The sequence below is a fragment of the Neolamprologus multifasciatus genome, chromosome 1 (genome assembly GCF_963576455.1).
Source record: "Neolamprologus multifasciatus chromosome 1, fNeoMul1.2, whole genome shotgun sequence".
In the NCBI taxonomy this organism is placed as follows: Eukaryota; Metazoa; Chordata; class Actinopteri; order Cichliformes; family Cichlidae; genus Neolamprologus; species Neolamprologus multifasciatus.
Window position 1 is genome coordinate 22,637,866 of NC_140439.1, and position 25,431 is coordinate 22,663,296.

A 25,431-nucleotide genomic window follows, 5' to 3' on the forward strand; every position below is an offset into this window, starting at 1 on the left:
TTTTTTTAACTTGAATATTTTAATGCGTAGCTAGTAAAGCATTTTAAATCGATCAATTCTGTTTTTCTAAAGAGGAAACTGCCTTTTTTTTTCTGGCGCAAATTCAGTTAGTCATGCCATCCATTTAGGTCTTATTTATAATTTGAACTGAATTATAGTTGATCCACATCCAAGCATTCGTATGTGCATTTCTTTTATTTTTGCAGGGATTCTGTAGCCATAATAATCTTACTGTGAGACTTCTATGATTTTTCGGCTGAATAATTGAGAAGTTCCAAAATATAACGGGGGCAACTCGAAAAAATTTAAAGTGTTTTGACTCTTGGTAATAAATGAAATCAAACTGAGTCATTTCTGATGACAAACAGTACCACACAAACCTCAGCAAGATGCTGATGACGCACTTCTGTTGTGACCTGTTGCAAAAAGCATGAAAAGGTCTTCCACGTACACACCTGACATCATTTTAAGCATCCTTAAACATGATAAACTAGATTTGTTTTGTCTTTGTGGTCTTCGTGGTATTTTCTACTCACTGTCTTAATCATCTTGGCTGCTGTTTTTGGTTTGTTTAAATTCTGCTGCTTTCTTTCTCTAATATTATTACCTCTCAGACTTTGGCACCAATTCTCACATTTCAGTTTCAGTTTACTTGCACTTATTGACAACGTGGCAGATGTTTTCATTTTTATCTCTTAAACTGGTGATTAAATTAACTCTTTTCGGCGTACACTCAGATTCTCATGACCTCACTTGATTATGCTCATTCCATGCACACTAAATCTGAAGCAGTAACTATGCTTCTGTTATCATCAGTGATATTTATCGTTTTTAACTTGTGCTTATTATTTTTTTTAACACTCTCCAACTGTTGCCCTTTCTTCTCAGTGTCCTTTCATGTTATCCATGGGATACGATTCACCCCATTTATGCTTTACAGTCACTGTTCAAACATTTTTTTCAATACAAACACAAATGACGAGCTAGCCTGAGGTCTGTTACTCTCAGTCAAAGGACAAAATCATTGCGAGATGCTGTACACGCTTGAAACATACCTGCTTACTTTGTGTTCCAATGAGCCGCAAGGATGTGGGTGACTGTGCTAGATGGTCAAATGAGGTCATTGTTCCTAATTCACCTGGAGCTATGGGTGTTGTTGTGAAAACTTTTCATGTGATCATTCTGCTGTATTGAAAGCGCTTTCAGATTAGTGGCTCAGGGGCTGCTTTATGGGACTGCAGTATTACCACTGGTGCTGTGGGTTAAATGTAACCAGTTGCCATAACATAATTTAACAAAAACACCTAGAGCAAATTGAAATTCCTGAGAAAAATGAATGCAGAGTTGCAACAAAAAATATTGTGCAACTTACTTGATTTCAAAATTGTTTTTTCATAGTCACACGACTACATGTGACCCCTGATATTTTTGTCATTGTATAAATTAACCCTGGAGAACCCATGGGGTCAGAGCCGACCCCATGGGTTCTCCAGGGTTAAATGACGCGGCAAATCCTCAAATTTCAGAAGCTGGACAGAAGCCGGTCTGCTACTTTTTCGTGACGTGTTTGCCTGCATGACTTGTCACTTTTGATAATACAAGTGAATTTGAAACCAGATAAACATGCTGAAGAAGTTGAAGTTGAAATTATTAAATTTGATTTAACAAATTGTGTGGATATGTATCAAAGTTACTGTGCCGTTAGTTTGAGAAGCAAGTTTAACCACAAACAGCACGTTTTGCTCTATGAACACCAAGATTTTCACTTGCACATTTGTCTTAAAGCTATTTAAGACTTATTTTTAATGGAAATCATTTTTAAGCACAGGTAGATGTGTGGATTTTGTCCTGGATTACTTAAGCCTTAGATTTCATATATAATGTTTTCACAATATGTACCTGGTCAGACTGACCCAGGCCAAGAATTGCCTCACAGTGTCTACACCAAATCTAGAATTATGCATCTGTTTAGATTTTTTTTTAATAGCATAATTGTCATTTATAGATTATTGTCCTAAATTAATGTTTCAGAGAGCAGTGAAAGTTTAGGTTGAAGGTTTTTTTTCTTTCAGAGAAAGATCTTTACTATCACACAATTTCCTTTGTTGTTAAGACATCATTAAAGAGTTTTCATAACTTACCATCCATAATTATTTAAAGATGATTTAACAAAAATAAAATTAAAAAAATATTGCAAAGCAGTGAAGGGGGGCCTTGCATGTGTGGCAGTTGCACATGTGTTTCCCACACTCACTGAATTAGCAGCTCAGGTGAATTTTATGACACCCCAAGCCCTCATTTGGTCACAGTTAAATCAGAACAAATGGATTCTGACTGTGTTTTAGATTATTTAGTTACATTGCAGGTGCTTGTGCTTGCAGGAGCAGATGCTGTGTCTATGTTAAGGGACCAATTTTGTTCCCTACTTGCACCTACTTCCTGCGTCTGCAGGAACCTGGGCAAATATAATTTGAGCACAGTGTCAAGATCCCTCTTGACCCCTCTCTTTATTACTGTCTCATAAAAAATACACACAGACAGGGCGTGTGCATCTTTATATGTGCAGTTGTTTTTAAAATGAGAATATCTAAGAACAAAACAGGAGGCTAACTACGAGTAAAGATTTAAATCTGCTTTCCAGAAAGTATAGTACAATTGGTACAAGTTTTCAGAGCTTTTTCTTTTTTAGCTTTCAGAAATTATATTTTGGACACCAGCACTCTGATTAGAATAATATTAGCGGAAGTGAAGCATTTTCTTAAAGCAGAAAGGAAAGTGTTTAAAAAAAAAAACACCAGATCGAACTATTACTAAATCCAATCCATCACCGTTCAGCTCTCTCCCAAGAAAACTTGGCACAACTTTCGCAGACAGGACCGCAGCGCAGCTGACGCTTGTGAGGAGGAGCCGCTTAAGTCATTCAGGACGCAGCATCACTGTGAGAAATAATCCGGCATCTCTCTCTCTCTCTCTCTCTCTCTCTCTCTCTCTCTCGTTCCCAGTATACTATAGACAGTGTTCATTGCTACTGTGCTGGTCAGAACAATCTGGACTAATGAAAGGATTCTGGTGGCTCGGCTGCTCTGTTTGAGGAAAAAACGTGAACTCGGATTGCAAGACGTCAGTGGAGAAGGAAAGATTACAGATTTCCATCCCGGAGCAATTGGTTGGATAGGGCGAAAAATAATAATAAAAACTCAATAGGTTATATTAAAAAAAAGGATTACTCGAGTCAAGAAACGCACTTTTCACCGGGACCAACGCGGTAGCTCCCCGATGATTTTTCAGGCTATTTAATGGCTGCAATAAATATAAATACATATACTTGAACTTTTTGCGTGGAGTTTGATGATCCTGGACGGTTGAGGCTTCCATGGGTTTAACAAACAGTTTGGATGAGTTGCTTGAATCCCCAAACTGCTCAGAAGCAAGCTGTAACTGCGACAGCTGATGTAGAAGCATCCTCTAAGTTCCAGAGACAGCTGATGAAGATTCCTTACCCAGTTTAAATCTGTGCTGCAGCAGCCTAAAACCCACACGGAGCACCTGAAAAGCTAAAAGCTTGCAGTTACCTAATAGACATGGAAATGACCAACGGGTCCCTGCAGTATCCCTCCATACTTCACACGGACTTCGGACCGCTAAATGACCTTCTGGAGGAGAACGAAACGAACTCAACCTCAGGAGAGCGAAACTGGCTGAACTGCGTTCAGATCCGGATCCCTCAGGAGCTCTTCTTGGCACTGGGACTCATCAGTCTGGTGGAAAACATTTTGGTCATCATGGCGATTATTAAAAACCGAAACCTCCACTCGCCCATGTACTACTTTATCTGCTGCCTGGCCGTGTCTGACATGCTTGTCAGCGTCAGCAACGTGGTGGAGACCATATTCATGCTTCTCAATGACCACGGCCTCCTGGATGTGAACCCCGGCATGCTTCGCCACCTGGACAACGTCATCGACGTGATGATCTGCAGCTCCGTGGTGTCCTCTCTCTCCTTTCTGTGCACCATCGCTGCCGATCGCTATATCACCATCTTTTACGCGCTGAGGTATCACAGCATCATGACCCCTCATCGTGCCATCATCATCATCGTGGTGGTGTGGCTGGCCAGCATCACCTCCAGCATCCTCTTCATCGTATATCACACCGACAACGCCGTCATCGTGTGCCTCGTCACTTTCTTCTGCACTACTCTGGTATTCAACGCCGTGTTATACCTGCACATGTTTGTCCTGGCGCACGTGCATTCTCGGCGCATCGTGGCTTTCCACAAAAACAGGCGCCAGTCCACAAGTATGAAAGGAGCCATAACCCTCACTATCCTGCTCGGGGTCTTTATTTTATGCTGGGGCCCTTTCTTTGTACACCTTATCCTCATCCTCGCCTGTCCCACCAGCCCCTTCTGCAACTGTTTCTTTCGAAACTTTAACCTTTTCCTCATCCTTATCATCTGTAACTCCCTCATCGACCCGCTTATATACGCGTACCGGAGCCAGGAGCTGCGTAAAACCTTGCAGGAAATGGTCCTGTGTTCGTTTTGCTTCGACGTGTGACATCGTGGACATTCCTGAACAAAACCGAGCGTAACACAACATTCTTCCTCTGTCTTCAACATGTCCGAAGTTAGAATAAGACACAACTGATATATGTTTAAACATGCAAATGTTGCCCGTGCGCGAGTGCCCATGGCAGCGGAAGACTCTGTCACACTGCAAAAATTTGATAAATAGAACTGGCTTCCGTTTTAGCTGTAAATTTATTTATTATTGCGTTACGCCTTTTTTTGTTCTTCACTGGGAAGCTTATTATGATAATCTCGTAAATCAGTCAACAGTTTCACAGCACTACTTATTGTATCTGGTCTTAGTGTTTTTTCTTTCTTTCTTCTGTAAACATGTTTGATTTTTTTTTTTGTCTAAAAAATGCCTCTTATGGTGGTCAAAATATGCTGCCTTAATTCTTTTTTTTTTCTTTTTTTCTTTTAAAGGCGTTCAATTATTATAATTTCATGAAAATAAAAAAGGAAGTTTACTTTCATTTTTAAAATGGCCAACAACAAAAGGTCGCTACCTTACATCTCTATCCCTTTTAAGATTATTTATTATTCTTTTTTGAATCAATATCTTAATGACATTTTTCTTTTAATGAATGATGTGCGTTGCAAGAATTAAAAAAAATAGAAGCAGCGAATAATCTCTTAGTTACTGCTGCTCAAATGCAGATTATTTTATATATAGACTGTCTTTGGGAAAATGTTCAAGCATGGTGCAAACGGAGCAGGGAACGGATGAAGCACAGCTTAATTGGAGGGGCGATCAGACTAAACCTTAAAATGACACTGTGACAAACTCAAAAATTACTGTTGCAAAAATAAACGTCAAATATCCCAGTGACTAAAAAAAAGAAAGAAAAGAAAAAAAGGGGACAAAAATCACATGAACATGCTTGGTGGTAGGCCCGAGGCTCATGGCATGAGAGGGTTTATGAAAGAAGAAAGAAGCCATGTCAAAGTTTCTGGAAGTTTGTGGGTTCTCTGAAATGCGCAAATAAGGGACAGTTTGGGCTGAAGTTTTTATGTAGGACAGTTTAGGAAGGAACGGACTAAAGATCCATGATTAAAAAGACAGCATACAGGTTACACCAAGTCCAGCTAATGTAATTAATTAACTTCATTGCATAAATTAATTATTAACATTAATAGTTTTAGTTGATGCATATATCCCATGGTGTTCTTTATTTATCCCACATAAGTGCTGGTAACAGGGCCTGCATTTTGCACTCTTATCATTTTCTGTGGAAAAGATGAAATTCATTCATCTTAATTTAAACTCTGAAAGGTTTTAAATTCTCACATGATGGTGGGAAGAAAGGTTTCTGGGTTATCAAGCTGTCTGCCAACAGATAAATAAAGAAACCATGATAGCAACAATGCAATGTGTAATGTGCAGTTGTGCTCTGTGTAATGTTTTTGTTGTTGTTGTTTTTTAAAGATTAATTTTAGAACCCATTTTTTTCTTTTTTTTTGTACACTTTGTTTTTTGTATACTTGATTTATTAGACTAGCTTTATTAGGATTGTTTTCAGAGTGCTGGCTCGATATAGAACTGATAATATACAACACTGTCATGTATAAGTCTTTAAGAAAACCTCTGTTAAAGATAATGACAGTCAGGGCTTCAGTATATGGCCACAAATAAACATGATTCCATACATAATATAAAATGAAAATGTATAAATGTGGGTGTTTAACAAAAAAGAAAAAAAGAACAACTGTGTGCATCCAGGTCAACTTAAAATTGAGTAAAACAGGACTATGTTGTTCTGTATGTCATATGTATATGTATGTTAGTGGAATTGTTTACCTGTTTTCCCAAATAAAGGGGTCAAAACATACAAAAGAGTTTGTATTGAATCCAGAACAACAGTGCTATTGCTTAGTTATCATCTGTCCATCAAGTCAAGTATTTTTCATCTCATTATTATCTTCAGATTTTTGCACATTGCTTGTAAGCATTATTTGAAGTCTTTATTCATGTGCAATCAAACAAAAAAAGACTGCAGCTTCTCTAGGAAATGCCTCTGCAGTCAAATAAAGAAACCGATATCCAGATTTTCAAATTATGGACAAATTCTGGTTGCTGTATTGCATTAAATGGTAAATGGTCTGTACTTGTACAGCGCTTTACTAGTCCCAAAGGACCCCAAAGCGCTTTACACATCCAGTCATACACCCATTCACACACACATTCACACACTGGTGATTAAGGTAGAAATTGTCAGTGTATTGTATCTGTAGGTATCTCTGCAGCATTTGCAGACGACATTCTAACTTTAATTGCAGAGCTTTAAAGTTTGCCTATTTATTTGCAACATGAACATTTTCTGGTTCACATTAACAAAAATATGCAAGGCAACGTTTGCTCTGGGCAGACAGTAGAGCCATTGATATACAACACAACAGAGGCGTTTTTTGAAATGCTCCATTTTTAAACTCATGATCAAGTTCATTTGCTGTGCCTTAAATAACAGCAATGAGCACGAGGGGATTTCCAGTTTGAAAGAAAAAGAAAAATCCCTCATCCTGTCCTCAAGGAAAAAATTAAAAATCCTAATTATTTAAGATGATTTAAAAAAAATTCTTGGCTTTTTTGCACGTCACCCACATGCACATTATTAGAGGGAAATGGCTCATTTTTCCATTTTAAGAAAGAAATGGAGGGAATGCGTACAAGTGAAAATGTACATATGTCAGTTTGTTAAGTGGACATTCTTATATACTGGTTTTCTACTTGAGCACTGAAAGTATCTATACAACATGTCTCATTCACCTGTTCACAAATTTATTCATACAAGCACCTTTTTCTGCTTCTAAGTGCTTTCTATCTAACATTCCCACACATTCACACTCCTGAACATATCAGGAGTAACTTGAGGTTTGAAGGGCATTTTGGCATGCAGACCTGAGCAAACAGGACTCAAACCACAAAGCGACTAATAGATGACCTGCTCTACCTTCAGAATCACAGCCACCCCAGTATTATATTTGCAGTATAATTGTTTTTGTTTTTGTTTTTTTAACTTTTGCTAAAATCTTTTCTTTCCAGTTAGATTTTAATATTGTAATGGTCCATAATTGTATTACATGCATTGGCACAGCCGAAATTTCAAAGAAACTTCAAGATGATGAAAGATAATCCCAAAATGAATGAATGCTATTCATTGTGATGGTTTGTGTCTAAAAAGAATTTATTACCCTTATTAAATAGTCATTTGTGAATGGTAGTTGCTTTTAAAGATTGTCTCACGGCTTTGAAACATTTGTCTCTCCTGCCAATCCCGTCTCAGATATTAAATAAATATTAAGGTTGTACTAGCTATGTAGCTGATCACGACACGCGCTTCTCAGAGGAAAACTGACACGGACCAGAACACACTGACATCACTGTCAGTGACCTGTAATGATAACGTTGACCATGAACGCCAGATTCGTGACGAAAAATGAACCATATGTTATCTGTAGTGTCTCACTTAATTATAATTACTGCTGATTAAAGGAGGGAAGGAACGTGTGACTACATAATTTCCAGGGAACAGCATGTTATTATTGGTGCTATGACTTCTGCCTTCATTTAGCCACACAACACAGCTCTGTTTGCAGCAAAGGAAAATCTCCACAGCTGCTTCCCCCAACGACAAACACACTCAAGCTATATCCATATGACCAGACCACAAAATGCCTACCCTCAGGGATGAATGCCAATAAAATATATTTTTAAAAGGTTTTTAATCAAATGATTTTGATTAGAAAATCTTTACAAACAAAACCTGCCATAACTGAAAATAGTGGATACTGAAAACTGAAACAATTATAAAATAGCATAAAGTAATGCAATAGTTCTCCAAAAGTTGATTCTGTTCATCTGGACGTAGCGTTTTGTGGGAGAAACGTTTCGTCACTCATCAGAGTGACTTCTTCAGTCTCAGCTGACTGCAGGTTTCCCCAAATCTTATAAACAGTACATTTGCATAATGACTGAAACCAGCCCACTGAAGGAACAATGGGCTGTGAGGTCCGTTCCTTAATCATAATTATGCAAATTCTCATTTGCATAATTAGAGAGACTGGACATTCATCCATCTGTCTTCTGTGTATCCAATTCAGGGCCAGCAGGCTGGAGCCTATCCCTGCTGTCATAGAGGCAGGGCAGGTTGCCAGTCTACCACAGGGCTACCACAAAGAGGCAGACAACCAGTCACACTCACATTCGCACCTGTTGCCCATTGAGAATAACCAATTAACCTAGCCCTCAAATTAGATTGAGATGCTTTGGCATGACCTTAGAGTGGCTGAGTTAAAATAAAGAGCGGGCCAATATTCCTCCACAGCAATGTGAAAGATTCAATGCACCATACTGTTTGCCAGCAGTTCTTGCTGCTGAGGGTTGCTCAAGCAGTTAATAGGTTTAAGGAATATAACCTGACCACATAACCACAGGGCTAAGCAGGTTTGGATAACTTTTTTCCCTTAATAAATTAAATCATTATCTAAAGACTGCATTTTGTATTTATTTGGGTTGTCATTATCTAATATTGAAATGTGATTATCTGAAGCACGTAAATGTGACCAATATGGAAAAAAAAACATAGAGGCATGCACACCTCTAAAACATTCCTATTCACTGTGAAATTGTTTTGGTACCCCCTGAAAGTTAACACACTCGTGCACATGTGATGGTCATTGTCCACAAATCTCTTAGGACAGCCATGAAAGACAATGAAAGACCCGTGTTTACTGAGTCTCTACAGTGAAAATCTGCTCTACAACCTCTGATACTGAACATTATCTCCATAAATCTGCTTTAAGCTGAACCAAAATGGGGTCTGAATGTAGTACTGGTGTGTGTTTTAGTTTCCATTAGATGCAACAAGTAAACCCATATGGAAAAGATCTATATAAATCTTATAAAGTTTGTATCTATCTTGTGTGAAACTTGTATGAAAAGCATACAAGAGTGAAAACAGATATAAGATCCCTTGAAAAATTATATAAATGAAACTTGTATGTTCTGGATACTTCCTAAAACAATATATAAAAGTAATGAGAAAGTGGCCACTTTCATGAGTCAATCATATAAGTTTTTACTATTTCTTTTCCATATGGGAAGGCAGCTCTGCTATGTATGGTGGTTATTTGTGAATCTTAATTTCAATTCAGTTCGCTTTTTATATAGTTCCAGTTCACAACAACAGTCATCCTAAGAAGCTTCATATTGTAAGTTAAAAAAAAAAACTTTGATTGTAAAGAGAACTTCAACAATCAGTCAATACCTGCTGAATATCTGCTAAAACTGGTTTGGGTGGGAGACAGAAAAGAGACCACAACAAAAAGAAGAGAGTAGAGAGAGATAATAGTGGCATACGATGAGTGAAAATGGGGAAGAAGAAGTCCATAAGTAGCCTGATCCTATAACTTTATTAGTCTAGATAAGAGTTATCAAAAAGGTAAAGCTTTAAATCTTTAAAGCAGTGAGAGTCTCTGTCTCCCAAACCCAAACTGTGAGCTGGTTCCATGGCAGAAGGCTCTGCCTCCCATTCTACTTTCAGAAACTCTTAGAAGCACAAGTAACATGACAGTCTGAAGAAAAGCTGCTCTATAAAGTCTTTATGTAAGCACGAGGCCTTATAATTCAAGACTTTGTATGTAATGGAAATAGAAATGGAAAAAAACAAAACGCTCATTGCCACATACTTGCTACGTTTGTGCACAAATAAATGAAACTCAATGTAAAAAGGTTTTTAGGGCAGATTCCTAGTAGAGTACAGAAGCAGCATCATTCCCAGAAGCAGTAAAAACAAGGAACAAGAAAAAGAATGAGGCACCAAACTGATCACACTGAAAAATACAGTTATGATAGGGTTATGGCCTCTTCATAGATATGGCAGACATGTAGCAACATCAGCATTAATTTTCTCTGGAAGCCAACTAAGGCAGGTTATTATTATTATTATTATTGTTGTTGTTGTTGTTCTTGTTGTTGAAGTAATGCAAAGTGACATTTCTGTTGTGTATGACATGGATCACATGCCTCTTTCAAACACAAGAATGTGACTGTCACTTCATCACAATCTGGCAACACTCTTACTTAGAAATATGTTATGTTTCTTATATGTGACAAGTCTAGGGATCTTTCCATGTAGATTTACTAAAGCCCATCTTTATGTATTTTAGCTTGGTGCAAAGCTTTAAATCTAATCTTCAGTGTCAATCATACATGGTAATAACTTCTAGGAACTCCCAAACTGTTGTAAATTATAATTCATAACAAGCTTGGTGGTCAAAACATTTTCTGCGAAACCAAATACTGAATACTGTTATTGGAGAAATGTTATAAAAAGACTGTCAGCTGCTAACGGGATAATGTAAAATTTTATTTAATATGTGCAACAACCCTGAACTCCAACAGTACCCTCTCCCTCCTTTATTTGAACTTGTTTCATCATATTCCACTGAAGTACTTTTTACATTTTTAAGCATTTTTAACCAAGGCAACAAGCCATGGTAATAAAACCACACTTAAAAAGGTTTCTCTGTAGTTGCTTGTGTATTAACAGCAAAACCACTGATATACTGGACCAGATATAATCCGACTGCTTACACTGTATTGATTCTTATTTATTTATTTTCGTTTTCTTTTGTTTTTTCAGTTTTTACGCAACATGTTTGCTGCGAAGATGCTGTTGCTATATTCAGTGAGCTCATGAATATTCTCTCTTAAAGCTAGCATCTGTGATATTTATGACCAGTCACTAACTCTAATTTTTCAGAAATCCATTTGTGGTATTTAAAATGGACAATTTATGAAAATGAGATGACATGAGTATAACATGTGGTTTTGCAGAGTGCAGTGTTCAGGTGCTAAATTTGTAATAATTTATTTCCCCAGTAATATGTCACCTCATTTTTTGTACCCTTGAGCTAAGCAGCATGAAACGCGTTTTATCCTTGCATGAATACAAAAACTTCCAGTTTCCTACACAAATCATTCTTGTCTTCAAGCAAACAAAAGTCACTGAAAGGCCAAAGGGAACTATAAAACCAGCGGTCAAACAAACAAATAATAATAATTTTAACTGCCATTTAGGAGAATTATATTGTATTTGTTGTAGAGAAAAGTATTATTTGCATGACATTTCTTTCATTATCAGTACAACTAATAATTCATTTAAGGATTATATTTAGACGATGTGTATAAAAAAGAAAAAGACATGCAGTCAGCACTTTTAAAGGGATCTTACTGAGGAAATTAATTGGAAGGTACCTAAAATCACGTAAAATGAGAAAAAACTGAGGGTGATTTTTTTTTTTTCAAATTAAAGGTACCGCTTTATTTTACACCATTAACAGTAATCTATATAGTATACCACGTGTCAAAACATATTTACTAAGTTGCAAATACAGATGTCGCTTTAAATGTAGCCTTTATTTACCACTTGATTTTCTTTTATTTCTTCTACACTACTTCATTATGGCAATGGTTATTTTTTTATTTTGGAAATCTCGCCGGAACTCGCTACTTTGACGAAGTATGACTTGACGTTTTTTTCCCCCGTGTGACGTTACCCATGACAGAGGCAAAACAAAACGGGGACGGCTGCCTATATTCATCATAAACGTCGTCCACAAAATATATTATTATATTATAATATAGCTGCTAGTTTGCTGCTGATAAATTCGTTCAACAACGGGGTAAGCTTCCAACTAGACGGCCGCTTTAATGACCAAACATTAGCATCAAATCAACGGACGACTTGCTGGTTTAAAAGCTTGTTAGCTAGCATTAGCTGTTTGTTGACATCCGTGCTTGGATATGGACTTGCCCTTTTAGCGCCCTGTTAACGCCCTGTTAAGCTGTGATGAACGAAATAACATTAAGGTTACCTCTTAGCACATTAGGACTTACTGCAGCATTATCCTTAAGTGGTAATAATTAGTGAAATAAAGCTCCAACTGAACGTTTCTCAGTCTTTTCAGTGTTTGCAGTGTTACCTCGTTTGACCTTATTTACTTAAGTCGTCCATAAAATGTCTGTAGGGCGTGTTTTTGTTGACTCTTGAAGTAGAGCTTACACATACCACTGGGATTCATGCATCTTCAGCCTCAGTGAAAATTAGACTTAATGGTAATTAACCAGCCAAAGGGAGTGCTAGTGTACCTGTCAGGCTGGCTCTAGTGTAGCTTCATAAAATCTACATGGAATTAAATTAAAATTACTACTACCCCTAACCCTTTAATTATGTATCAGAGTTTCCTTCGTTATGGTTACAATTTTCAACAGGACATTTGTATTCTCTGGTATTCTAGCATACGGATCTGGAGTTTGAAAGAGTTTTGTGAGGTAGGGAGGATCTGATGAAGAAGTAGATTTTGTTTCATTTTAGATGCAAAGGAACTTTTTCTGCAATGTGTAAGACTAAATCTTTTTTAAGATCTGACCTAAATTGCAAGTATAAAATAGCAGTAGCCTTGGTATAACTCTCATTGAGGACTATGTATTATGTATTTGAACGAAGTTAAAGATGTGCACGGATTCATATTTCTGCTTGTAACATGCAGCACATATTTTGCCTTTATTTTTCTTGAAACCATTGGGCTCTTAGTGAGAGTTTATGACCCATGAACAGCTCATGACCAAGTAGTCTATCAGTCTATCACTGCACAGTAAGCCGAACCAAGTATAAACACTGGCTAACCAGCTTCCTTCTGAAAGGAAACTGAGATTCCTCGTAATGTTTCAATACATAAAGCCAAGAGAAGACAATTGCTTTGTTTTTTTTGTCTTTCTTAGATGTAGCCAATAAAATGGAGTATGATGAGAGACTTGCACTTTTTCGCCAAACCCGCCTCAATCCATTTGATCGTGGAGAGGAAGAGGATGGTCCCCAAGGACACAAAACACCCCCACAACATGGTGAGGTTTGCCACAAGTTATGATACATCTGTCTAAGGATTGCTTTCACACCTGTAGTTAAATTTAAGGAAATAATATACATTGTTGTCTTTCATTTGCCTGCTTCATGTTAGGATTAAGCCATATAGACAGAGTTTATTGCACCTCACACTGATCAGTTTCACTGACAAAACTTCTTTAGTGGGCACACGTGGTGTATGTCTGCAATGGTACTGAATGATTCATGCTAGCAAGCACTGCAATGGTTTTCTTGGCCTTCATGCATGAATTTTACTGCAGTTTTTGGTGTCTTTTTAGGTGATTGAAGTTGTGTTGCTTTGCAGTACAGACACATAGAAGTAGCTGCATATGATTTATTCCAGGACACTTGTGCTAAATCCAAAGGATTCCCAAGCAACAGATGATGATGTTTTGAGGGACAAGCTCTTCATATCTGTCTTTCAGCATAGTGTTACTCCAAATTAGTCCAGGAACCGCCAACAGCTGTGATTAACACATGGAGGCATGTGTCAATCACAGTGCTTGATTTGTTTTTACTTTGGATTTTAATTGGGAGCGCACACATTTTAAATATTGCTCAATCATGTTCATTTAATTGCGGGAAGCTAAAGTTGCAGTTATACAGCCATCTGTATAGCCTGGTGGTGGCTTTGTGATGCTTTGCGGCTGCATTTCAGTGAGTGGTATTTGTGATCTTGGCATTTACCTTTCTAAAACAGTTTGTTGTTGCAGTGGGAAGTGGGTTTTTTTTTTTTTGCATTCATGGTTCCAGTTTTTCCTAAATGTCACTATGTATGTTTGCTTCCTTTTCAAAAACACAAGCAGTATATCTCAGTTACTCTATAGGCAATAATTCCCTCATTAAAGTTAATTTGTGCAGAAACGTTTCATCACTCATCCAGGTGACTTGTTCAGTCTCAGCAGGTTTCCCCAACCGTATAAACAGTACATTTGCATAATAACTGAAACTAGCACCACTGACAAACATGGACTGTGAGGTCAGTTTCTTGATCATTAAGCAGTCAGCTGAGACTGAAGAAGTCACTTGGATGAGTGACGAAACATTTCTCCCATGGAAAACGCTACATCCAGATGAACAGAGTCAACTTTTTGATATTTCCCTACGTGAATGATTGAGCTTGCATCAATTTGTGCACTTAGTTTAATAGTTTCCTTGTAATGTAGGGCAGATCCTGCTAATGCATAAGGAGCAAGGACGCTGGACTGTTGTGACTAAGGAAAAGGAAGTTGGAAATGCTGTAGCTGAAGTAGAGGAAACGAAACGCATGCGAGTAAGCAGTACTTCAGTAACACTTCCTGTAATTTAGGACTTTGATGAGCAAGAATGACTCACTGATAGTTGTTCTGATTCTACGGTGCCTCATTATTCTGAGTCTATTGGGAACTACAAGGCTGAATTCCTTCAACATGTTTTGTTCAGAGGTGTACGCAGGTAACAACACTGTTTGTATAATGTGATTCTTTTAGTTTATTAAACATTATTTGAATAGCTAAACACTGACTTAATCTTTTTAAATATATTTGAATTTGTTCAACCTTTAAATTCCATCATTCAGTTCTGTTTACTCATTGTTCACTTCATCAGAATAATCTCAGTTGTCAGTGTGGATAGCTGAAAGTTTACTCTCAGTGCACTTTAAATGTTAATTTGTCACTTGCTTTAATTTAAATTCAGACTTGTATTGTAACAGATGAACATTCCAAACATCAGTTTGAGTAAAGAATGGATATTGATCAGACTTGTGAAAGTCTTGGTGTCAATTACTGCTGCGCAAATTTTGATATTGATATATTTACACCAAGTAAATACAGGGCCAGTATTGCTGATATCAGTACTGATACTGATAGTTTTAACTTGTAGACAGGTTATGTAGGCCAGGCTAGTGCGTAATGATTTATGAGAAGAATCATCATTAATTTGCTAATGCTGATCACATTTTAATCACTGTCACTCTAATTTTACTTTCCACCATAACACATAGCAAAACATCTTTCAGATTTTCATGTATCTTAAATTTTTTTTTTTTTTTATTTAAGACCAGGAATGTAAATGTGCTGTCTCTAAAGCACTTTGGGTGAACTTCTGTTGATTAAATATGTTATATATGAAAAAATAGATGTGACAGTCAACACAAAGTATATATTTTGTGTATATTTTTATGAATGTTAATTTAGTATAGTAGCATATAGTGTATAGTTTAGTATATTTTGTCATTTAAAAAAACATTTATATAACGCAATTCAGTAGGCTACATACTGAACTTGGAGGATAGAAATGAAGCATCGATCCTATCACACTAGTATCTGTCTAATGCCAAGGCCAGCATTTGCATCAATAATATTGATATTTGGATTCTGCCAACATCTAGTGCCAATTATTAAACTGTATAAAACAAATTGAGATTGGTAAAACACAAATTCTATACAAAGTTGTTCTTGTTGTTGTTGTTTTTAAACAAAAGTACAAGTCATACAGGGCTTGCAAAATTTCAAAATCTCTGGTAGCCCTTCGGGCAGGCACTCTTCAGTTTTTGGTAGTCCAAAATAAATTTAAGTAGCCCAAATAAAAAAAAAAAGATTGATGTTTTGTTTCCTTTACAATATTATATTGTAAAGGAAACAAAACATCAATCAAAAAATAGTTAAAACACAAATTACAACAACTGTATAAAAATTCCAATCATCAACTCAAATATTTGGTTCTAATTGAACAGAAATTTATATGAACTTGTAAGAACTGTGTAGAACATGAATCAGTGTGTGTCAGATCCTGATTTTGAAATTTCCACTGAAATCACAGGTAAGTGGAACCGAGATCTAGGCCATTTGCCTTTTGAAGTTTGCAAAGACTGCTAAATTTTGCCAATGGTAGTTCACTCTTTGCAACATAGTACGCTGTTCTAAACAGATTTTCCAGGACTTCTTGTTGTGCTTGGTTTATTTTTAGTATGTTTTTTGTAATTGGTGTTTGTTCTGGGAACGATACTGCAGACTGAGCAATAATGCATTTCTTGCATTTCTCATGGATTCTGATGGGGTCTTTCTTAAAATTACTGGTCCCAGTAACAAAGGCGCTTGTCGACTCAGAATTTGAGGGAAACTCACGACACACCCGGCAGAACATTGTTATTTAGCTTATCATATTCCAGCCACAGAAATTATTTTGTCCATGAAACCAAAAAAGCTGTGCTTTCTTTTTGCCTTATAGTCTGATTTGTAATAACTTTTCCGTTTTGTGGTAGGCTTTTCCTTGGCTCTCCCTTCTTCACCCTGAACTGTCTTATTTGGCTCTGCAGAACTAAAATACCTGCGTAAATCCATCTGCTTTTACACACGTACTTACATAACGGTCAGTGATTCTCTGCGCAATCAACCTCTATCACATGTTTAAGCCTGCTGCGGGAGATTTTACTTGTCATGTTTGAATAGTAAGCTAACGATTGGTAAGACGATGCCAGAGGAATTGGTGCACAATTAATCTGTCACTCACCAATCAGTACTGCCGCTCTCTATACACAGTTCATGCGATCGCAACGTGAAAGTGAACGCAAAAAGAAAGCACAAATTCAAACGTGATTTCAATATGTCACATATTGACAGTGGCTCATTGATGCCAATGACAAAATTACCCAGATACATTTGCGAAAGAATGCAGAAGCATTGACATATATTTTTCCTTCCTAGGATAACTTGACAGGCAGGCTGAGATGGATTTTGGTAGCCCGACTGGAAAAATCGCTAGCCCCGGGATGTCGGATGGTTTAACTAATTTCGACACATTCAGAACGAATAATTGTGAAAGAGATTGGTTGCAGACATGTAAATGTGACAGTAATAAAGCAGTAACAAAGCACTTCAAAGTTCATTCTGCCTGTGAACAGCAGTTGTAATGACTCTGTATGCCTACGTCCTGACTGTCAACTGACAGAGTTATACATTGCCAAATGTTGGTGGTTCATCACACATGAATTTTCCATTGGCATTTTTGTGCTGTTTTTTCCCTTCAAGAATTCTTAAGGGGTAAGTCAGTGTAGGACATGCCTTGAGTTGCAATAGTCATGTGGATGAAATTAGCAAGCGTGACCGAGTGCACTTGCCAGAATGTGGTGTGTATGCTTGCAAGAAGAACAGCGCTTTATGCCATGTTTTCCTCAATTTAGAAGCAAGACCTGAGGTTTTCCCTGGGACCAGAACACACAGTTCAGATCGAACCATGGACCTCGGTCTAGCTGAGGATCACTTCTCAAGGCCTGTGGTAAGTACTCCTTACTTTTTTCTGATTTGTAACCCAGTAAAAATAATTTATCACTTTCAATTTAACTGTTTATACTGTAAAATGTGAAACTTCCTTGTCTTCCATTTTCATATCATGTTACAGGGTTCTTTTGTGGCATCAGACATTGAACAGCTTAAACTGGCAATAGAAGAATGTAAGAAGCTGATCTTGGAGCTGCCAGAGCATTCAGAGAGACAAAAAGACAATGTAGTGAAACTTATCCACCTGCGCCTCAAGCTGCAAGAACTTAAGGTTGGGACTGAGGGGAAAATTGAGAAGGGCATGACATTATATTGTAGTTGTGTGTTCTTGGATGAGTGTAACAGGCTTTAAATATTAATGGAAATCTGTACAAATGCAAAGTTCAGTTTTATTAATATAGTTTTAAATTATAATGTCATCTGAAAGACTTAGTAAGGTCAAAACCTTAAAATCAAGTTGAACTCTTAAGAAACCCTTAGAGAAGTGACCATGTGTGGAGGATTGATGTCAGAGGAGGAGGAGATTCTTAGTGATCATGTTGGGCCAGTAACTATACAGGGTGATAACTATGGTAGGAAAACATCTAAAACACTCCAAACTGCTTTGATTTGAGTATTTTGCCCTTTATGAAATGTGTGAAAATGCATTGCAGACATTCTTGGAGAAGAGTTGGCGCAGAGTTTGCATAAATTCCATTTTTTTGTTTATAAATGATAGAAAACAAAGTTTTACAGTCTAGTGTATTAAAGGGCTTTCAAATAAACAAGCTCATTAATCAAGCCCATTCATCAACAGTAAAGAAGGTATCAGTTATCATCTGGCTTTGTTTTGCAAAGTGCATTGGTTTGTTTCCAATAGCAAGATCCAGGTTGACCAAGAAAGATTACTCTGAAGTCACCCCCCATGTCTTAACAATTTGACAGTTTCTTCACTTTAACAACACTTAAACACTAACAACAGCACTTTAACACACAGGCAGTGTGTCACACTGATTACTGTAACATAATCAAAATGTTAAAGAATAAGTCACGGTGATAATAACGGACAAAGGAATCTTCTTCTTCTTCTTCTTCTTCTTTTTAATAAAGCAGTGAAACATATTCAATTGCTTAGCTTGATTCGTAATATCCATAATCTCTTTCATTTTGAACTTTATCATGTGAAGCAACTCAAATTATATCTCTATCTATGAAATTTACCCAGAGCACTTCAAATTACATTGTAAGACAGCTGTTATGCCTTCTGGTCCAAGGTCAGCAGAAAAGTTTTGTGAATCAAAAGAGTTACATACATCAGGAAATTAATCCTTGATGTTTTTTTATGCATTGCCATCAGTTTTGTTTAGGCTATACAAAACACAAGGTAGTGTAAGTGTAAACAAATTTAATTGCACATAGGTTGCTATCTCTTGCAGCTGTACACAAAACAGTGTTACAGCCATGTTTTGTGTGTTCTGTTTTTCGCATGCATCATTTTAAAGGATCCAGAGGAAGATGAGCCTAATCTGAGAGTCCTACTGGAACACCGCTTCTCCAAGGAAAAGAGCAAGAGTGTGAAACAGACCTGTGATAAGTGTAGCACTATTATCTGGGGCCTTATCCAGACTTGGTATACCTGCACAGGTGAGACATAGTAGATACTGGTAGAGCGCTGTAAGATTACCGAAAGTTTAGTTCCCAAAAGTTTGAAACATTTCTGTTAACACTGCTCAAAATTCAGACTTCTAATATCATTTGCTGTGCTCTCAAGCCTTAATACACTCAGAAGAGATCTGTGCGATCCATTTGCCCCCTAGTACAAAGAGGCTTAACTTCCATTCTGTTGTATGAAATGTTTCTGTCTGAACCAGTGACAGGTGAGACAATGAGTAATCTTGATGGCGAAAACAAAACTTTCTATATTATAATTTGAAGTTATCTCTTTCTTTTTTCAGGATGCTATTATCGTTGCCATAGTAAGTGTATGAATCTGATCACTAAACCCTGTGTCAGGTCGAAGGTCAGCCACCAGTCTGAGTACGAGCTCAGTATTTGTCCTGAAATAGGACTAGACCGGCAAGATTACCGCTGTGCAGAATGTCGTGCACAAATTTCACTAAGTGAGTACAAATTCAATGTGTTTATGTTTGGTTAGCCCAATTAGGAGTGTGTGTGTGTGTGTGTGTATATATATATATATAAAATGACCTCTGGTATGCCTTAGTTTGATGTGGAATATTTATATATTCATGTTTTCTATAGTATTTTAAATGCATTTTTGGTGATGTGTACATGTTCTTTTGTTTTATAGTTTAACTGTACTTTTTAGTATCTATCTTGCAGGGGGCGTACCTAGTGAAGCCAGACAGTGTGACTACACTGGCCAGTATTACTGCAGCACATGTCATTGGAATGACACAGCCGTCATTCCAGCTCGTGTCATCCACAACTGGGAGTTTGAATCAAGGAAGGTAACCTCAACAACCGCAGATACACTCAGCACATGAAAATAAAATTTATAAATGTGTAAACTATATTTCATTAACATGTTTGCTGAACATTTTGAGTGGACTGAAAGAGGCTGGAATTTGTAAATGTGCTTTAAATATTATTTAGTGGATGCTACTGCTTTACATCAAAGTTAGACAGAATCGTATACATATACATGCATATCACGCATGGACATTCCACTGATTAACTCAATTTACTAGTCATAAAGAGTACTACAAAACTGCGAAACCATCCTTTAAAGAAGTTTCCTCGGGTTTTAAAAATTTACTCAAGGGAAGTCAAATTAATGTTATTTAAATGTCACTCAACTCAATTACATTCCCGTGTCTGGTAGAATCATTTATCTGGTGGCATGTGACCTACTTTTAAAATCACCCCAGTTCAGGGCGAGGTTTGTGAATTTGAATCAGATGATGCACATTTACTCGTTAAAGCTGTCGACCAGTGCAGGATTAACCAAGCTCACTTATGATGAAGGTATGTCAGTGTGTTTTGAGGGCGTATTGAGCCAGTTTGTGTTCTGATAGTGTCTCTATCTCAGGTTTGTCGCTCCTCAATGCGCTACCTGGCCCTGATGATGTCACGCCCCGTGCTAAGGCTGAAAGAAATAAACCCGCTGCTATTCAACTTTGTGGAGGAACTGGTTGAAATCAGGGTGGGTAGCTTCCCTTTGAAGTTTATTTTTTAGCTTATTTTTAATAGACTCGTTTTAAATAAATAATTACTTTCACAGTTGTGTTGTCAGCCAACCTATCCCTAAATTATTTTTTTTTCCATTCAGTGTTGCCAGGACAGGCAAGTGGGTGAGTGACTCCATTCACTAAGAGTGACAGAAATGTTTGTGTGTGTTTTCTCCCACAGAAACTTCGTCAAGATATTCTGTTAATGAAACCCTATTTTATCACCTGCAAGGAGGCAATGGAAGCTCGGCTGCTACTACAGGTCAGTAACTTTTTATTGTCAGAGGTTTAAGATGTAATATTTAGTAGATTTTAGTAAATTTTATCATAGATGGGTTACTGTAATCTGATTACTTTTTTCAAGTAACGAGTAATGTAAGGGATTACTATTGCAAAAACGGTAATTAGATTACCGTTACTTTCAAGTAAGCACGCTGCGTTACTAAAACCGTGATTTTTTGCGAGAATGTGTCATGACAGTGACGGAAGCGAGTGCGACGTTCGTGACAACAGCTGTGTGCAGATCAACGATGGATAATATATCGAGTGCGGGAGAGAGTATGAGCATGCAGCGTTTAAAGCGTGGAAGTACTGACCTTATTTTGAGTTTGATTCCATAAAAAGTGACAAAACATTAGTGTCTGTTGTGCGTGGGAAGAAAACGTCTTTTTACAGCGAAAAAAACCCCTAAACTTCCAAGCAAGCACCGAGTGCGCTACCACGTAATGGGAAATTCACAGAGAAACTCGCGGACTCTTCTGACCGCTGCGGCACACCTGCACCACGGCAAACCTCCGCCTAACCCACTCCTGCTTTATAGGTGAAAATAGAGCAACAGGACCGCTAGTCTTTGATTTTATTTATTTTCTGCTGTGTTTTACTTGCATCTATTTGAAAGAGTGAGTGTAAACACAAAAAACTATTTTATTTTATGTGCTGGAATGTGCAGAAAATAGGTTTAAACAAATTTCTTCCAGTCAGAGAATGTTGCATATATTAAGTTTTTGCTTGATGCATAAAGTTAAAAGATTTAAAATTTAAAGTTTTAAAAAGAGACGTTTCCATTTGATTACATTTTGTATGATGGATTATGCAGAAAAAGTAGAATTGGGCTGAAAGATCTATCGCTTTATCACCTATTCAGGTTGTAAATTGTGTTTTTAAAAAGTAACTAAGTAAAAAGTAATTAATTACTTTTGAAAATAAGTAATCAGTAATGTAACAGGATTACTTTTTTGGGGAAGTAATTAGTTACTGATTACTTTTTTCAAGTAACTTGACCAACACTGAATTTTATTGGGCAAAACAAGGACTTGCTTTCAAGCAGAAACGTTATCTAGTTGAATTATCTCAATTAAACCTGATCCAAGCAATACTATTAGCCTATTAGACAATTCTGCATGTAAATCATAAAATTATCTTGTAATTGCCCAATGTCTAATAGGCTGATAGATTCTTTTCATATAATGTTGGAATGAAGAACTGATAGCCTCAACTTTTTTAAACTAGCATTTACAAATTTAGACTAGACCTTTTTTTCCTCAGCTGTATTTAAGCATGTGTGTATTTGTACAAACAAACATGTGCATTAAGAAAGTTTTTTTTTCATTATCATATTATAAACAGTTAATATTGTTTCAGTCTCCACTGGATGATCAGAGTTTACAATTTAACCCTTCAAAGAGAGCAAGAATGTAAACAACCCAGTTTGGAAAACTTGCTATCAATTTACTTACCATTTAAAAAAATGCAAATGGAAGCACTGACACAGGCAGTCTATTAGCAGTATGTTAAAACAGCACCACCATGTGATAGAAATGAAGAGTACTGAACTAAAGAAGGCTGATGATGTGCAGTCGAGTGAGCCACTGGATATCACTAATTAGCTTGCATAAATTAAATTGACCCTTGTGATCTCAAGTTCTGTATTAGCTCAGTTTTAATCTATACTAAACATAATTTTATGATTTGTCAGTTTGAATTGTTTTAAAATGTTTCCCTACTGTTAAAATAAATAAATAATATGTTTAAAACTATGCTTGACTCTGATATCTCTTTTTTTGCACTAAAGAGTTGAGTCTCATAATATGAAAGTTGCCCATTTCCTTTTTTTGCATTTATATTTTCCAGCTACAAGATCGCCAACACTTTGTCGAGAACGACGACATGTACTCACTACAGGATTTGATTGACATTTCCACTGGCAGACTGAGCTGTTCCCTCACAGAGATCCACACCACATTTGCTAAGCACATCAAACTAGACTGTGAGGTGAGCTCATACATAAAGCACAAACTTCCCTACTGATGGCACTGTTGAACTATATCATGATGAAGAGGGGCTGTGTTGGACTTGCAAATTCACCATGTTGTACTAATATATGGCTGAAATGTTTTTAGTATTTGTTGATATCATTGTGTCTTTCTGTGCCATATTAATGGTTTGTGCTGTCCATGTGTGTATTTGTAGCGCTGTCAGGCCAAAGGATTTGTGTGTGAGCTTTGTAAGGAGGGAGACATCCTGTTCCCCTTTGACAGTCACACCTCAGTGTGCCATGACTGCTCTGCTGTCTTTCACAGGTTAGTCATCACCAACGATTTGGGCTCAAAAATACAGCAAATTTTCTCTTTGTGAAGTGTTTAAAATTAATTGATAAAAGGAAATTGTTTGTATAAAAGTTTTGAGTGGAGATACCAATAATAAAACAGATCTTCAGAATAACATACCTTCAAATTCCATTGCTAAAGTGGTAATTAAGAGTATTTCTGTTTAACAAGTGGTACTTCAATTTGCAAAGCACTATGATTTCCCAATTATTAAACTGTTACTAAAAGAAATAACCAAACTGACATGAATGCTACAATGTTGATGTTTTTTTGTTTTGTACCTCTGTAGAGATTGTTACTTTGACAATTCCACAACTTGTCCACGATGTGCACGAATGACTGAGCGTAAGCAGGACGAAGAGGAGCTGGATGTGAAAGAAAGCTAACTCTGGAAAGGACCCTGGGATTTAAGTGGATGCTGCACTTTGCTTCGTTATGGAAAAAATCTGATCTAAGTTTAAAAAACAAACAAACCCCACAATCTTTCTTTATTTTGTTTTATGATTATGCTCTGACTTTTGTTTTTCCTGTGCACTGCATTATGAGGCAGGGTATTTAAAATTCATCTGGAAATTAATATATTTTTATCAAACCTTTGCATTCCTACAGAACTTAGATGTACAAACCACTGCGTGTATGTTTAATGTTGGTGTGTGTTTCTAAATTTACAAGTAAATGCTCTGTAGAGAAAATCCACCTGATCAGTAGGTGGTTATGCATGCAGAAATTGTATATTTACTGTTACAAGCCTCAACTACTTTAATCCAAACTGCCAATAATGCTGAACTTTAAAGTTGCCATATATCAGAATTTTAAAGTTTAGAAGCCCAGCATCCAATAAGAAAATCGCCAAAAATATGCCTTTCAGCATCCAGTTTCTGTGCTGCCATGTCCAAGTTTCAGTTTATTAGGTTCAGATGGGTGATGTTGCACAAAAAAAGCTATGTGTTGACATAGTTTAAAATGGGATTAAATCTGTTAGACTGTGAATCAGTTGGTCACTGCCACTTACCCATCTCCCCTTTTTGGACATATTTTCTATAAGTTCAATTGCTGTTTATTTAGAACCAATATATTGATCTGTTGATATTTCATAAAGTCTTCAATTATGTAGATTTTCAGGCCTTAACTGTTTATTTTCAGCTCTTTTCCTATTTGCACCGTACCGAATGGTATAGGTGAACAAAAAAATTAATGTGTATACATACAATCACTGAAAACATAACTTCAAATATGTGTACTGTATTGGCAACAGATATATATATAATGAAAGCATGCATTAGCAGTACGGTACTTTTCCTTGTAAAGAAAATTGTTAAACTGTAAGACACAAAGACTTTGAGAGTTGTTTTATGTGCTTTCATTTTTTTTAAATTCAAAACTGTGAACTAATGCTGTGCAGTTTAATATGTGTTTAATCAGTGCTGTTTTCATGCAGTGTAGCAAATGTCTGCTGATGCTCATGAAAATTGTGTGCCTAAGACTGTCAGGTTACTTAACAGCTGTTATCCAAACCTTTTCATACCATCATGGTAGTTGTTTCAGTCTAAATTCCCTTAATTAAGTCTCTGTATGTTAAGTGGCAAACCTTGTTTAATGTGTAAATGCTGACCTTTATGTATTTGTTTTAAAATAATGAGTTTTGGCTGTGTTATCTTTCAGCATGATGTATTGTGTATATATATTTTTCAAACTAATGGACTTACATGGTGTTGGTAAACACCATGGCTTGTTAATCATGTGAGTAGTGCATGAATAAAGTAATGAAATGCATTTAAGCAATGGTTTTAATTCTGTCTGTTAATGACCGGTCTGCACACTAAGAACAACAAAAAATCCAAATGAAGATAGATCTCTTTGGCTTTCCAACATTAAAACTGGGCTTAACAAAACTCACTTCCG

General features: G+C 36.8%; 2 protein-coding genes across 2 annotated transcripts; both read left to right on the forward strand.

Moving 5' to 3' along the window:
• The first annotated feature begins 89 nt into the window (after window positions 1-89).
• mc1r (melanocortin 1 receptor) lies at window positions 90-5,409 on the forward strand. Its single transcript, XM_085167751.1, has one exon. It carries the CDS (start codon window positions 3,582-3,584, stop codon window positions 4,557-4,559), a length of 978 nt encoding a protein of 325 aa, XP_085023877.1. The 5' UTR covers window positions 90-3,581; the 3' UTR covers window positions 4,560-5,409.
• Window positions 5,410-12,099: 6,690 nt separating this feature from the next.
• On the forward strand, window positions 12,100-25,307 carry def8 (differentially expressed in FDCP 8 homolog). Its single transcript, XM_085167723.1, has 12 exons — window positions 12,100-12,253; window positions 13,353-13,475; window positions 17,657-17,751; window positions 17,875-18,024; window positions 19,235-19,376; window positions 19,688-19,852; window positions 20,076-20,203; window positions 20,785-20,898; window positions 21,105-21,185; window positions 23,054-23,194; window positions 23,393-23,502; window positions 23,819-25,307. The coding sequence occupies exons 2-12, from the start codon at window positions 13,367-13,369 to the stop codon at window positions 23,913-23,915; spliced, it is 1,332 nt and encodes a 443-aa protein (XP_085023849.1). The 5' UTR covers window positions 12,100-12,253; window positions 13,353-13,366; the 3' UTR covers window positions 23,916-25,307.
• Window positions 25,308-25,431: the final 124 nt, after the last annotated feature.

What these genes read in the sequence shown, in the direction of transcription:
- mc1r (XM_085167751.1), top strand. Translation starts at nt 3,582, where the DNA reads ATGGAAATGACCAACGGGTCCCTGCAGTATCCCTCCATACTTCACACG.
- def8 (XM_085167723.1), top strand. Translation starts at nt 13,367, where the DNA reads ATGGAGTATGATGAGAGACTTGCACTTTTTCGCCAAACCCGCCTCAAT. An exon ending in TCAAGCTGCAAGAACTTAAG is followed by an intron (nt 18,025 to 19,234) that starts GTTGGGACTGAG and finishes ATCATTTTAAAG; the next exon opens with GATCCAGAGGAAGATGAGCC. An exon ending in GACTTGGTATACCTGCACAG is followed by an intron (nt 19,377 to 19,687) that starts GTGAGACATAGT and finishes TTCTTTTTTCAG; the next exon opens with GATGCTATTATCGTTGCCAT.